At 32.4% G+C, this 16,205-nt stretch overlaps 1 protein-coding gene across 1 annotated transcript in view; it reads right to left on the reverse strand.

Annotated features, from left to right (window-relative positions):
* Positions 1-11: 11 nt before the first annotated feature.
* Positions 12-16,205, reverse strand: part of LOC149555081 (putative 12-oxophytodienoate reductase 11) — a 36,480-nt gene continuing 20,286 nt past the window's right edge. The window contains exons 2-4 of the mRNA XM_089829174.1: positions 7,381-7,560; positions 6,868-7,298; positions 12-137 (exon numbers count right to left, since the gene is read on the reverse strand). Coding sequence (XP_089685300.1) covers positions 12-137; positions 6,868-7,298; positions 7,381-7,560 — 737 coding nt within the window. The remainder of the gene's footprint in view (positions 138-6,867; positions 7,299-7,380; positions 7,561-16,205) is intronic.

A 16,205-nucleotide genomic window follows, 5' to 3' on the forward strand; every position in this document is an offset into this window, starting at 1 on the left:
CCACAAGCATCTTATCTCTCAAAAAGTGGGTATGATAAAAGCATCTCCTGTCCCCTGCCACGGTTCGCTTCCTCTGCTTGCCCACGCTTTCCATGTGCCGTAGCTTTCAATCTACCAAGGTGCCCGTCCCGTTGTTTCTAACCCTAGAAACATCACAGCTACATATCATGTGGCCAACCATTTTAGGTTACAAAATTTAAGTTTAATCAACATTTTAAATTGCAATCGCCTGCAATTTTCAGATAACATCTTTCCTGTCGAAACGTGCATAAGCTGTTTGTTTAATTGATCGTGTTGGAATCAACTGGTCCATCAAAACTTTAGGGCGCACGGGGATATATTTATATTTCTTATCGAGGGAGATCGGCCTTGTGGCAAGGCTTTAGATTGTGCCAATCATGAAGTCTGTCTCCTTCGAGTATTTATTTCTTCGCATCTTATCTTTCTCCAAGAATAGAACCCTTAAGCTTGTGCTTTTCTGTCTACGGTGTTAAAAATTCCTGCCTGGAAACAGAAATCATCATCAACAAGGTTGAACAAATCTATTTTAATTAATAATAGTAAACTATTCTATTTGCGAAAAAAGGATCGAATGAATGCTGTGCAAATACAATAGTAAACTTAGTCTACATTTGAAGAATGCTCAAACTGTTACAAATATGCCCACTCAAACTGTTATAAATATACATACAATTCGTAAGACGACCCTATCTAACATGTTTTTGTTGGACTCATCGAAGATTTTGTTTGATTTAGCTAGATCTTTTATCTAAGATGGGTAGATTCACTGTCAATGTTTTAATCAAAGGGTCAAACTTATTCCCTTGTTATGAATTTAGGTTTGAATTTTGGTACTGCCCAATCCAAGGAGCTACATATCACACATAGGATGGACAGCCGAGCTAAGTTCATTGCAATTTATTTCATGCTCGCAATCCTTACATTGGGGCAAATGGGAAGACCATTTTATTAGATCTTATTACGTCCTCTCTACCTTTTTCTTAAGTCATACTTTTTCCGGGTATCGAGTTATAGGACTAGCTATATATACCTCCTTATATTAAACTATATTTTTAATCTATATTAAACTCCTTATATTAAATTTTTAAAAATATTTTGAAGCATAATTTTATACTAACTTTACAACTCTAATTAAAAATTAATTAACAATTTTATAGTAACCTTATCAAAATAAAAAATAAAAAGTAAATATTTTTCCTATTGCGCCGCGACTGCCACTAGCTATATATACCTCTATATATATTACGCTGAGATTAATCGTTCTCGAGGCGCCTATTTTTATTTAATCCCAAAGTTATTTTAATCGAAGTTGGGATTAATGAAAATAAAAATAGGCGCCTCGAGAACGATTAATCTCAGCGTAATATATATAGAGGTATATATAGCTAGTGGCAGTCGCGGCGCAATAGGAAAAATATTTACTTTTTATTTTTTATTTTGATAAGGTTACTATAAAATTGTTAATTAATTTTTAATTAGAGTTGTAAAGTTAGTATAAAATTATGCTTCAAAATATTTTTAAAAATTTAATATAAGGAGTTTAATATAGATTAAAAATATATTTTTTATTTTTGGGATATTGTAATGTAAAATGTTATAGTCATACATAGATATATGGTTAGGGACAAAGTTACCATTATAGTTAATGTTAACCTTAGGGATAGAATTAGGGTTAGGGTTAGCATTAGAGTTAGGGTTGGAGTTAGGGTTAGGGTTTGAGCTATGGTTAAGGTTAGGGATAGAGTTATGGTTATGGTTATTGCTAGAGTTATGGTTATGGTTTAGATTAGAGTTATGTTTATGCTTAAGGTTAGGGTTAATGTTATGGTCATGGTTAAGGTTAGGGTTAGAGTTATGGTTATGATTAGGGTTAGTGTTAGGGTTATAGTAAGGCTAACGTTAGGGTTACGGTTAAGGTTTGAGTCAAGGTTAAGGTTAGAGTTTAAAGGGTTAGGGTTTGAGTTAGGATCAAAATTAAGGTTAGGGTTAAGGTTAGAGTCCAATTATGGTAGAGTCAAATCCAAAGTTAGAGTTATGCTCATGGTTAAGGCTAGGGTTAGACTTATGCTTATAGTTAGGGTTAGGGATAGGGTTAGAATCCAATTATGGTAGAGTTAGAATTAGGGTTAGAGTTAGGGGTAGAGTTATGCTTATGGTTAATGTTAGGTTTAGAGTAATGCTCATGGTTAAGGTTAGGGTTAGAGTCATCATTATGGTTATGGTTAGGGTTATAGTGGGGATAGGGTTAGGGATAGGGTTTGAGTCAAATATATCTTTTAATTTAATATAAGGAATTTAATTTAGATAATTTTTTTTTTTTTTTGGGATATTGTAATGTAAAATGTTATAGTCATATGTAGATATATGGTTAGGGACAAAGTTAACATTATAGTTAATGTTAACCTTAGGGATAGAATTAGGGTTAGGGTTAGCATTAGGGTTAGGGTTGGAGTTAGGGTTAGGGTTTGAGCTATGGTTAAGGTCAAGGATAGAATTATGGTTATGGTTATCATTAGAGTTATGGTTAAGGTTCAGATTAGAGTTATGTTTATGGTTAAGGTTAGGGTTAGAGTTATGGCCATGGTTAAGGTTAGGGTTAGAGTTATGGTTATGGTTATGATTAGGGTTAGGGTTATAGTAAGGCCAGGGTTAGGGTTAGGGTTAAGGTTTGAATCAAGGTTAAGTTTAGAGTTAGGGTTAGGGTTTGAGTTAGGATCAAAATTAAGGTTAGGGTTAGGGTTAGTGTCCAATTATGGTAGAGTTAGATCTAGAGTTAGAGTTATGCTCATGGTTAAGGCTAGGGTTATGCTCATGGTTAAGGCTAGAGTTAGAGGAAGGGTTATATTTAGAAGTTTTCTTATGGTCACAGTTATATTTAGGAGGGGAGTAAGGGTTGGGATTTTAGATTATATTTATTATTATATAAGGTGCCCTATATAATAATATGTATATTCCCATGCTCATGGATAAGGTTAGGGAAAGAAGTAGGACCATGGTTATTAGTGTTACATTTAGAATTTCATTTAGGAGGGCATTATGTGCTATTTTTTCCCCCTATTCAACCCATCACTGATGTCTGATCTGAGAGACCTTAAATGGGATAGGTTCTTTGCAGAGGGTTAACATCGCTAAATTTGGCGGCTAACATTTTGTGTTGGCTCGATTTCTTCATTGACCACACTCGATCATTTTTTCTTGGTTGGGTTGATTCATGCTGCGAGATTCGATAACTCTTATTTCTTCGCGAGCTATCTTCCCATCTTCCCAACAGTGCAAGATGTTGCCATGCATTCCCATTCTAACTTTTCTTTATACGCTAGTGTCTTCGAAACACTCTAAAGCCTAGAATTGCACAAGATGCTGCCATGCATCTCCATTCTGATGCATCGTCATGCTACATTGTTTCTTCAATTCTCTGAAGCCCAAAATTGCATCATGCTACCACGCATTGCCTTTCCAACATTTCCTCACTCCACAATTCTTTCATGAGTCTTTGAGACCCAAAATTGTGCCACATGGAGGGGGTTCACACCTTTTGTGCTATCTTCTTCATTTGTTGAGAGGAATCTCTTCACTACATCTTAATCATCCAATGGAAATAAAGCCAATCTTGATCGACGAATGTGACTTAATCCTTCATTGGGAGGAGTTTCCTTGTTGCATCTCAGTCATCCTTTTTGAGGGGAGAATCTACATCGACGGTTGCAATTTAATCCTTCATTCGTGAGGATTCACGATGCATCTATGCCATCTATTTCGAGAGGAAGACCTTCATCGATGACCATCATTCATTTTTGGGGAAACCAAATTCCCCCTTGGGATCAACCTTGCATTTTTTGTGGGAGGTTAAGACATCATGTTATCTCTTTTCATAGTTTTTTGCTAGCAACATGAATGTCTTTCCTCTTCTTTCCATGAGTCTCCATTCTAGCGCCTCCTTATGCTGCATTGTTTCTGCAATGCTCTAAAGCCCAAAATTGCGTCATGCTACTACATGTCACCTTTCTGACATTTCCTCACTCTGTAGTGCTTTCGCGAGGCTCCAAGACCCAGAATTGTGCCATGTAGTGGGGGTCCCCACCTTTTGTGCTATGGTTACAATTTAGATTTTAGGGTTATGGTTAGAATCAAGGTCAATTCTAGAGTTTATAGAATATTTAGAGTTAAGATTAGGGATTAAATATACATGAGGGTTAGCATTGGATTGTATGATAATTAAAGTTAGGATTATAGTTAGATATATCATTTAGATTAGGTTTTAGTCAGGGTTTAATTAGACTTAAGATTAGGGTGAGGATCAAGGTGAAGTCTATATTAGGGTTCATATCATGGTAGGATTGAAACTAATGTTAGGGTTAACATTGAAATTATGATTAGGGGTAAGGTGAAGATTTATATTTGGTCATGATTGTGGTTTGTGCTAGGATTAGGGTCTAAGCTATTATTAATTTTATGATTGTACCTTTAGGGTTAGGGTTTTGTTTAAGTTTATGATTATGGTTACAACTATGGTTTATGGTTCAAGTTTAAAGTTGGGAATGTGATTAGGATCAGGGATTAGTAAATTTTTTAAGAGTTCGGTTATAGGTTTACACCATGGTTAGGACCTTGGGACTGGATTTAGAGTTTAATATCATGGTTATCCATATAGGTAGGTTTAGGATTTTGATCAATATTTTGGAGTTTGTTTTTACATTATGGTTAAGGGTTAGATTTTAGGGTTAGGACTATAACCAATATTAGTGTGTAGGTTTTTGGTTTAGATTATGGTTTGGACTAAGATTTTCGTTATGATTAGAGTTTAGAATATCAATAGGGATATGTTTTAGTGCTATAATTATAGTTTAATGTTGGATTATAGTTATATTGTACATCATTGTTGGGGCTAGGGCTAAGGTAGGGGTTGTTGTTAGGGTTAACTAAGGATGACAATTAGGATGGTTTATCTTTTCAAGTAGAAAAAAAAAATCATATTGATTCAAAAACAAAGAAATTATACTTCGAAAATATTTTTCTATGTCATAATAGATTCATTTATTTTAATTATTGTATTAGTTAATTAGTTTTTTGATGTTTCAAAGTAAACATGGCTTATTTTATTTAAATTTAAATAATATTATTGTTTTGAATTGAATTTAGCTTAATTGTTAATGATCATATTTATATTTCTAATATTAACTCCAATTTGATCAAAGACCAAATATATTTTTGGTATTTTTGTATACAAACTTGCTTAACACTTCCCTATTTCAAAGTTAATAAAATATCATTTCTATTGTCTTAGATTTGAGAGTAAGTATATTAAATAAGTAATAATAAATGAACATTATGATTAATATATTTCTAAAATAAAAATATATTACTTAAAAACTTGTTTACTTTAAATGAATAAAGTACTCATTTACTTGTAAATTTTAAAAATAGAAATTAATCTACATATATATAAAATATTTATTCTTTTTCCTATTTGCATACAAATTAATTAAAATCTAAACTTTAAACTACATAAATATTTTTAAAATATATATCCATCAATAAATAGTTTAGAATAAAGTCAAATCTAAAAATTAGACACATATAGAATCTTTTTAATTTCTATATACATGTTTTTCTAATTTATTTCTACAAACATGCAACTGATATTTCTATTATCCATTTTTTTCCATTTAAAAAAAATCTAGATGTAAATAGAATTTTTTTAGATGCATGAAATCTTTCTAATTTTTTCTACATACATATATTAACATTTCTATTTTATATTTTGTTTTTACATTATGGTTATTTCAATCAAAATATGTAGATGTAAATAGAATTCTTTTCAAAAAGATTTATTTAAATTTAAATAATATTATTGTTTTGAACTGAATTTAGCTTAATTGTTAATGATCATATTTATATTTCTAATATTAACTCCAATTTGATCAAAGACCAAATATATTTTTGGTATTTTTGTAAATGAACTTGCTTAACACTTCCCTATTTCAAAGTTAATAAAATATCATTTCTATTGTCTTAGATTTGAGAGTAAGTATATTAAATAAGTAATAATAAATGAACATTATGATTAATATATTTCTAAAATAAAAATATATTACTTAAAAACTTGTTTACTTTAAATGAATAAAGTACTCATTTACTTGTAAATTTTAAAAATAGAAATTAATCTACATATATATAAAATATTTATTCTTTTTTCCTATTTGCATACAAATTAATTAAAATCTAAACTTTAAACTACATAAATATTTTTAAAATATATTTCCATCAATAATTAATTTAGAATAAAGTAAAATCTAAAAATTAGACACATATAGAATCTTTTTAATTTCTAGATACATGTTTTTCTAATTTATTTCTACAAACATGCAACTGATATTTCTATTATCCATTTTTTTCCATTCTAAAAAAATCTAGATGTAAATAGAATTTTTTTAGATGCATGCAATCTTTCTAATTTTTTCTACATACATATATTAACATTTCTATTTTATATTTTGTTTTTACATTATGGTTATTTCAATCAAAATATCTAGATGTAAATAGAATTCTTTTCAAAAAATCTAGATGTATATAGAATTCTTTTAATTTTTTACATTCATAAAATCTTTCTAATTTTTTTCTACATACATAAAAGAATAATTTCTATTTTCTATTTTTTATTTTCTATTTTTAAAAAAAAGTGATCATAAAGATTGATAAAAAAATTGATTGCATATGCATTCTTTATTTTGTGCACTAAATGCACAAAATAAACTGTATAGATTAAAACTTCCCGTGCTGGGCATGAGAATATACAATAGAAATATCAGTTACCAAGAATAGTCGGCCATAAGCAATCAAATCTACCTTGCCACTGGAAATAGCTTCGTTACCATCATCCCGATCATAACCCCCTGTAGCCAAAAATGTTCCCTTGAATGCTGTTCTTATGGGAATCAGGCTCTTTTCACTCGCTATTGTCGTCTGCAAATTATCAATCTTGGGCTCAAAGAAATGAGCGTACAATATCTTATATTTATTCAGAGCCTCCGCCATGTGAAGTCCCAGTGCCTCTGGATTTGAGTCATACGCTTCTGCATGATCCGAAAATGGAGAAAGCCGAATTCCCACATGCTCTGCTCTGATTTCCTCCACCATTGCTTCCACAACTTCAAGTGCAAATCTGCAACGATTCTTCAATGTTTCGCCATAGCCATCTGTTCGATCATTCACGCTATCCTTCATGAACTGGTCCACAAGGTACCCATGCGCCCCATGGATCTCAACACCATCAAACCCTGTTTGTAAAAGGACTAATTATGTCAACAAAAGGAACATTCTCTTCTTCAAACCAAGATAGATCAGAATAAAAAAACATACCTGCATCTATTGCATTCCTGGCAGCATTTCGAAAATCAGCAACTATATTGGGAATTTCCTCTGTTTTCAGAGGCCAGGGAGGAAATAAATCTGCCACATCCTTTCGGTTCGGAAGAGGGATCTTTCCAAAGATTGGTTTGCTTGTGGAGGAAATTGGAGATTGGCCATTAGGCTGATAATCTACATTCCAATGCACCCATTAAATACACAATACACTGTTTGTTGTGGAGGAGAGCCAACCAAATTGAAATTAATTAAAATTGAAATCTAAATCAAAGTAGAATATTATAACTAATTTTGAATTTCAATTTACATCTACATCTAAATCTAAATGAAAATGTAAATAAAAAATAGAAATCTCACCTGCAAAAATGTTACTCCAAAACTTCAATTTACTCCTATTCAAAAACTCCAATCTAATCCTCCAATAACCTCCACCTCTTCCTTCCTGCAAAAATATAAAATGAAAATGAAATGAGGAGACTTGGTTTTATAACTTCTGAGAGGCTCCTCATATCCCCCAACAGATGTCTCTTCACATTCCACGAATTTGTTTCAAATTCCCCCACTCCCCGCAAAATATAAGCATGAATGTGCATGCAAAATTATATTTAACAAAAAAGAAAATCATATTGAGATTATTTCCCCCCTATTTTTTCGGGCCCTATTTTTTTGGGTCCTACTTTTTCGGGCCCTACTTTTTCGGGCCTATTATTTCGGCCTCCATTTGGCTTCCTATTATTTCGGCCAGCTATTATTTCGAAAATTCTTTTTTAATATTTAATTTGGAAGTTTGTAACTGCTCCCAATTCTTTTTTATTGACAAGGAATCTTGGCATATTCCCGTGCTGGGCATTTGTGCTGCCATTGTATAGAATGCCTCTCGGCGTAACTAGGACACATACCATTGATCTAGTTATATCCTCATCTAGTACAACATCCTAGTCTTCATAATGGGATTTGATTATAGACCGTAGCCACGATCTCATATTTCCATCTAAGAAAACTCAAGGTTCATAGAAAATTATCCTCTTCTCTCATGTGAGATATAAATCAACATATCTCTTGGATACATAATATGATGGTTTGATTAAACATGAACCTTTAGGTGCTTTGACTGTCTAATGATTACCTTCAACAGGATATTAGACCTCCCAATACATAGCTGTTTAATGCAAATTAATAGTTTATATCTGTAAAAATAAACAACAAAAGTGCATCCAAAAGGTGTTATAGCTGTTAAATCAGTTATCAAAATGATGAAATAGGGACACTAATATCAAGGTTTTATGCGAGTCTAAAAACCCTCCAATTTGGTTTCATGTGATTTTATATGTTTCTTTACACATCTTGGTATGCAAACCATATGGACACCATCAATATAATGTTTTAGATAAAAAAAATTTTGAATATGATATGGTTTCAAGCATTTATTTATTGGCAATTAATATTTTTTTGTATCATGGTTAACAATTTGTTGACTTATTTTTAATTCATATGCTGATATTTATATTTTAAAATTTGAACTAATTTGCCAAGGTTTGAATAATATAATGAAGAAAATAATTTGGGGTCGGAGCTCAGATCATCGTATAATCATATAAATACAATTAGACATGATTTTGATTTCTTATGCTTGACTTAATGTATAAGCCAAGATGCAATTACTCATCTAACCCATGTTGATGTGGTAGAACCAACATCATAACATTGCTCATTCTAGTTTCCCTAAATTGGTCATTGAATTTATCACCATCTCTCAAGTTGGTCATTTACAAAGAGAGTAACAACTCTCATTCCTCAAGTGTCTTAAGAAAGTTTTCTTCAATACTCTTCAACCTTGAACCTTGACACACATAATGACTACCAAGGTCTGTGGCATGGAACAAATTATTTATGAATAAATATTGGTGTCAAACATTTTAATATGTGAACAACCTCTTGATTCTCCAACATGGTTTTACAATGATCAAATTATCTAGCTCAAGTAAAATTTTCTTAAATAGGTGTTAGTGTTTCAATAGGTTTGTATACTTACAAAATTACTAAAAGAAAATACAAAATGTGATGACAGAGACAATGAATAACTTTTAGATGTTATGTGTCATGAGTGAAACTAACTAGCTTTTAGATATTATATGTCTCGGGAGTCCATAGGTTATTTAATAGTGAAAATGGTTAAAAGGTTCACCATTCTATTAAAAGTGAGAAAAGGTTCAGAAAAGATATCAAGATATTATATAATAGGTGAATAATAAAAGTAATGTTTTATATGTTGTAGGAAAAAAATATCTAACAAATAGTAGTCAACTTGTAAAATACAAAAAAATGTCTACCATTTATGAAGGATCTAACCATTTTAAAATACTTGACACTAATAATAAGTGAAATAAAAAACACAATAATCTTCTCCATTCAACAATCATTTATTACTCTCAAAACTATTTTGTTGCCACAATGAGAAGAAACACTAATTTAAGAACCTAAAACCCCCTTCAAAAAACTTTCACAAAATATATATGTTTGCCATTTTTGGCAATTTCTAAAACTCCTTAGAGGGATACAATTTTTTTAAAATTATGTAGAGATAACTTGGTTGACATTATCATTTAGTTTCTAAGAAACTATGTGAATACAAATAAAGGTAATAAAAAGGAAAAAAAAAAAAAGAACTAGAAAATCTTGTACAAAATAGTCAAAGATGATTTTGAGGCCCTATATAGCAGAATTATACCCCATAAATGTGTCAAGATTTGGTCTAGTTGAATTTTTTTTATGTACATCTTTTAGGAATCTAGTAGACACATTTTCCTTTAAAATCTTATCCCAAAAAAACATTGAAATCTAAAAGCTATGACTATCAAAAGTTTGTGCATAAAAGAAGTCTAAAAATGTTATTGATGTGTCAATTGATAGAGTGAAAAGTTTAATTTAATTTAATTTATTAAATTACCTTTACTCCCTTCTTAAGATTTTCCTTTATGAACTTGCATTTCTATTTATTAATTAATGAATAGTTATTAAATATCATTTTCCTCTTAGGGTTTCCCTTTTAGGCTTTTGATCTCCTTCATAAGGATTGATTAGTTGTAAATTTATTCATTCTATTTTGCATAAGTAAATACAATCTTCTTGTTTATTGAGAAACCCCCCGCCCCCTCTCTCTCTCTCTTCCTTGTCATAGGTTATTTGCATTGAGAATATCTAGGGATCTATGGATTTGTTCATTATAAAATCCAACATAGTATTAGAGCCTTGCCTGTAGCTACTTGTTCTTGTTTGAAGAGAAAGAAGAATGAGTGTTTGACATAATAGATCTCATTTTTTTGAGGTATTTTCTTGGAAAATAGGGGAGTCTCTAATTTTTGGAGCACTTTGAGGCCAAATAGATCTCATATTTGGATTAAAAAGGTGTAAAACCCCCATTTTCATATAAAATTTGTCAATTTTGGACAACGTAGACTAGAGATGATTCTTTTTTTTTTTGTATAACAAGGTCATACAACCTCTACACACACTTTGAGGTAGAAATATCTCCTTGAGCCCTATCTAGATTCTCTAGTATTTTCATCAGTATTTCTCAAAGGTATATGTGATTCTCAAATTGAAGCCTTTTTTCTCTCTTCTTATTTAAGCATTCCTTTTGCAAGCTAGGGTTCAATTTTTTGCATTATGGGGGAGGGCAAGGTGTTTTATTATTATTTTCTATTATAATATCAACATATCAAAAAACTTTAAAACTTCTTAAAACAATGGCCAAGATCTCTTCTTGTCTAGTACTTCTAAACCCCCACAACTATCACACATGGAAGTCTCATATACAACAACTTCTCCATTCAAAGGGTTTGTGGTCTTGTTAAGATACAATAAAGTCAATATTTCAAAGTCATTTTGAGACTTTATAGCACATGAATAAGATGGATGGAGCATGAGTCTAATTTCTTTGAGTTTTTCAAACAACTTACAATTTCATCTTTATGACTGTTCCACACCTCAAAAAATGTGGAACAAGTTCAATGACTTGTTTGGTACTAGAAATGACTTCAAAGCCCTTTAAATTAAGGTAGATCTTACCTCTCCTATACAAAATTTTTTGTCTTCCATTGAGGGCTTCTTGATGAATTCTAAAAAATAGAGATATTTATTATAGTGTTGTGGGAAAACCAAGACTAAAAATGAGTGCATTTACCTGATTCTATCTAAGATTCTTCGAAATTTTTAGCTTTTTGCTTCTACCTTCTATTCAACCAAAGATGCTTTAGGTAATAGATTTACCATGCCATCCTTTGAGGTTTTTTGTGATCATTTGACTCAAGAGAAAGCTAAGCTATCTTAGTTGTATTCTCTCATAGGATCACATACTTATGCATTGGTAGCTTAGCCATCTTCTAGGATGAAGGAGAAGAAATAGAAGTCACATCCTACAAAGTATCAAATCAATTCTATCCATCACCTTACATTAGGCCTACCTCCTCCTAAGTGAGACAAAGCAAAGCTAGAAATATTGAAGTGTGCTTATTGTAATAAGCCCAATCATGATAAGTCACATTACTATAAGAAGAAGTTAGATGGCTATGCCAAATAGGTTTCAGATTTGACAACTCTCCTTCAAAATCGTTGAGCAACATTGGTATTCCTCCTACTTCTCATAGATATTATTCATCATCCTTTATGATTCTAATGCTTGGAAAACCCTACTAGATAACTATGCCAATTTGTCTAGCCATATAAACTTTCATAAAAGAAAACTCTTTTTTTTTTAACACTTTGAAAGATATACAAATAATCATTTCTATAGAAAAATAATTCCAAATCCAACATCTCCTAAATATGTATCTCGGCCTCCCTTTGTCTACAGAAAATCCCAACCATTACTAATAGAATAATGTCATAGATGAATTTCAAAAGAAACTATTTGGATGGAAAGGAAAACTTCTAAGTTTTGGGGGTAAGCTCCTTCTTCTTAAAGCGTTCCTTCAAAGTATTCTGATGTACCTCCTATCTTTTTCCTAAATGGATGTGAAGGTGGCATATATCCTAGAAAAAATCAAAAAGAGATTTGTATGGTCTGGATTTGAAGAAACGAGGAGAATGACCCACATCAACTAGAATCGGGTTTTCAAACCCAAGGTGAATGGTGGCTTGTGTGTCAAAAATCTCAAAAGTATGAATAAAGATCTTTTCTCTAAGATAAGTTGGTTAACTCTAGGAGTTAAAGATTGGATGAAAATATTAAGAGATAAATACTTATCTTGTGAGCTTTCTTGTTCATATCTCAACAAGAACATGGTAGTTCTAATCTATGGAAAAACATTCTAAAAACTAGAAGCCCGAAGAGAAGAGTTAGTCAAACCCAAATAGGAAATGGTAGAAAAAGACTATTCTAGGAAGAAATTTGGTAGAATGAGGTACCTATTAAGGAGGTGGTGAATGGCCAGGGTCTAATTGATTTGTTAAATATTTATGTTGGGGAGATAGTGGCAAACTACTTAGAATGGGAGAATGGTAATGATAGATGCAAGGACCTTATTAACTTGTGGCATGTCCAACAGGAAGCCAGATGAATTAGACATGTCAAAAAAGAGGCAATTATCTCCCTTATGAATGTCTTCCCCGCTACTACTATCTTTAATCAAGACCTAGAGGATAAATCGTTATGGAGATGTAACAAAAATGACATCTTCTCTGTTAGTTTGGCCTACAAAGTGCTTGAATATTCTTTTTGTACTGATAATTTTAGGAAAAGCATGTGGACCTATAATCTACAACCAAATTAATTTTCTTTGGTGGGTTGTGGTTCATGGAAAAATCCTTACTCTCAACAATCTAACTAAACATGGGCTCTAGTTGGCTAACAGATGCACCCTATATGACAAGAATGATGAGTCTATTAATCATATTCTATCACATTACCAGTGCATGATTGAGACTTGGAATTTGGTGCTCAAGGAATGTCATCTTACCATGATTTTCCCAAAAAAAATTAAAAACACAATCTTTAGATGGAAGGTTTCACCCTTTTTCCACCCTATCTTGGCTAATAGTTGGGAAATTATTTCTCCTATGGTTAGCTAGTGTGTCTAGAAAAAAGTAAATAACTGAATCCTTAGAGACAAAAAGAGGGAAGTCTACTCCATTCTCTATATCATCAAAAATATCACCAGAGATAGTATGAATTATGCTCATTCCCCAAAAGCATTATGTTCCCCAACCTTCTTAATCTAAGGTTAAAACAAAACTAGAATATAAAACAAAGCTTGATTGATATCAATTGGCAAAAATCTTGGAAAAGGTAAAAATTCTACTAGATCCTGCCCGAGGAGGGATGGATGAAATGTAATGTGAATGGATTCTACAAAGTAAATATGGTTGAAGTTGGAGAAGGAGGAATTATCAGAGATTAGGAAGGTGATATTATCCTTGGCTATACCAAGTGGCTTGGTATAAGGTCCAATAACTATGCCAAGGCTATAGCTATGTGCTTTGGTATTAAAACTCTACAAGGCCTAAGAGAGGTAAAAGTTGAACTGGAGGGTGATTCATGTTGACCTCCTTTTAAATAAATTTAGGTGCCCATGGAGTATATCACCTATAATGGAAGATTTCAAAAGAAGACTCTCATCTTTTATAAATGTGCTAGTCAAAAATACCCTTAGAGAAGGGAACAAGCCATGGACTAAATGGCTATGTGGGGTTTAAACCATGAAGAATGGAAGATGGTGATTAGTATTGAGGAGAAACAAGAGTCAAATCAATTTTTTTTAAATTATTACAAAAAAAATAATGGTACATAGGAGAAGCTTTAGAAACACAAGGGATGACCAATAAACCTAGTCAGTTGAGTCCTAACCACATGGTAATTAAAGGTAACAATACTTTTGTAATGTCTTTGAATGTGATTTATAATTAGATCACATTAATGAGGAGTTAATACTCATGAAGATAAAATGGATGAGCCATTTTATTTTCATAATAAACTTATATCATGTGAATCTTAACCCATATCTATCATTTTTATTTCCCAAGAAGGTTAATTACTTCTCTGTCTAATATTTAAGGCACTGAGTTGGAAAGTACCCTACTCAACCAATCTGTGCTACATGTCAACTTGATTTACTATATTGATCTCATAAATGGCAAGAAAAGATCTAGGTGTGTGAGAAAGTAGGGAGCTAGGAATGAGAGAAACATTTGTTCAAGATATTTTTAAGTCCTAAGTATCATTATTTTCATCACCTTTACTTGGAAAAACATAAAGTTTCACACTATATTCTAAGTCTCTTTATAACATCCCTATACCTTAGGTTGTGGAGAAAGCATCCATGATGAGCAGGGTTGCAGATAGAGGTGCAGTCAAGCTTATTTTGTGTCCTAAGAAGGATAATTGGTTGTATGAGAAGGAAAACATCATGGGCGACCCTCTAAAATGTGTAGATCCTAGAAACATCAAACAATTGAAGCAGTAGAAGGATATATGGGGTTACTTTGTCAAGGATGGCTTACATTTGTATATCCTAACTATGAAAGGCTACACTATCACCCTCTTTACTAAGTTTTGAACATTGTGGAGCAAGGGTCAAGTGGAGATAGGGAGTATCAATTTTGTGGTGACATTAGAGCTGATTGGTGAAGTGACAGGCATAAATTATAGAAAATAGATTGAAGAAAATTTAAGTTGGTGAAGTGAAGTGATTAGTGTGGTGACACTAGATTATGGAAAATTTAAGCATAAATTCTTTGAAGGAATGGAAGAACCTATTAGAGTTAGTTAGAGCAGAAATGGGAATGATGGAATTTCCCTTCATAGTCCCCTTGGATCTATTTGTAACTAGTTAAATAAGTATTTCACTCTTGAAGTTCAGTATACAACCTACAATGGCTACCATTTCCCCTTGTTTAACATGTCGTGTCATTGGGAAAAAGTGAACATCCCTTTCTTCCTATATTCCTCTCTAGTTAACAACATTTTCCTAGGTGAAAACCCCCCCATCGACCAAGGGCTCATTTTTGTCCTCTACCATTATGTCTATGCTCACCATTCAGGGTTTGGTAGATGTCTCTTGCCCATTGTTAAACCCACTTCTTCTAAAGGGCCTAAGTCCTTGATGGTTATTGAAGAAATAAGGTTAGAAAGACCCCTCTAGAACCGCCCCAAATATTGTAAATCTCTCATTCCTCCAAGCACAAGAAGCCTATGATTTTCATGGAACAATCCCTTTTGGTTGAAGAGCCCAAAAAACATAAGACTGCTTCTACTAAGTCCACCCCTAAAAGTATCTCTAAAAAGGAGAATGGAAGATGATATTATTAGCATCAACAATAATGAAGTGGAGAAATTTTTTGGTTTTGAGGTGGAGGATAGAGCTATGGACTCCAAGAATCAGATTGGTAATACTATTTCTAAGGAAGGAAGATCTACAAGACTTGAAAACAAAAAGGGAAGAACTACAAGGAATAAAGCAAGGATGACTCTTATAATTCTCAAATGGAGGATAAGGCATAATAAATGAAAGTGGAGGAAACACCAGAGAAAGTGGGGGGGTGCTCCTTTGAAGATGTAGAGTTTGAAGCCAAAGTGGAGGATTTTGATGAGGAAAGCCATTCTCCCAAAGAAACCCTAGCCTATTCCAGGGTCTCCAAGTAGGTCTTTCTCTTTACCTATTAGGGTTTTTAGCTACTCTATTCTCCTTAGGATCCTATCTATGAGGGCCTAGTCCATTCAACTGGTGCACACCAATTAGGTAGAACAAACATTTCCTTACTACTTCCTTGACTTTCTTTGACCTTATTGCTTGCTCATCATTAACTCCACAACCAATCCCAAC

This window comes from Cupressus sempervirens, chromosome 5 (assembly GCF_028749045.1).
Source record: "Cupressus sempervirens isolate cs-2001-9-10 chromosome 5, ASM2874904v1, whole genome shotgun sequence".
NCBI classification, from domain to species: domain Eukaryota; kingdom Viridiplantae; phylum Streptophyta; class Pinopsida; order Cupressales; family Cupressaceae; genus Cupressus; species Cupressus sempervirens.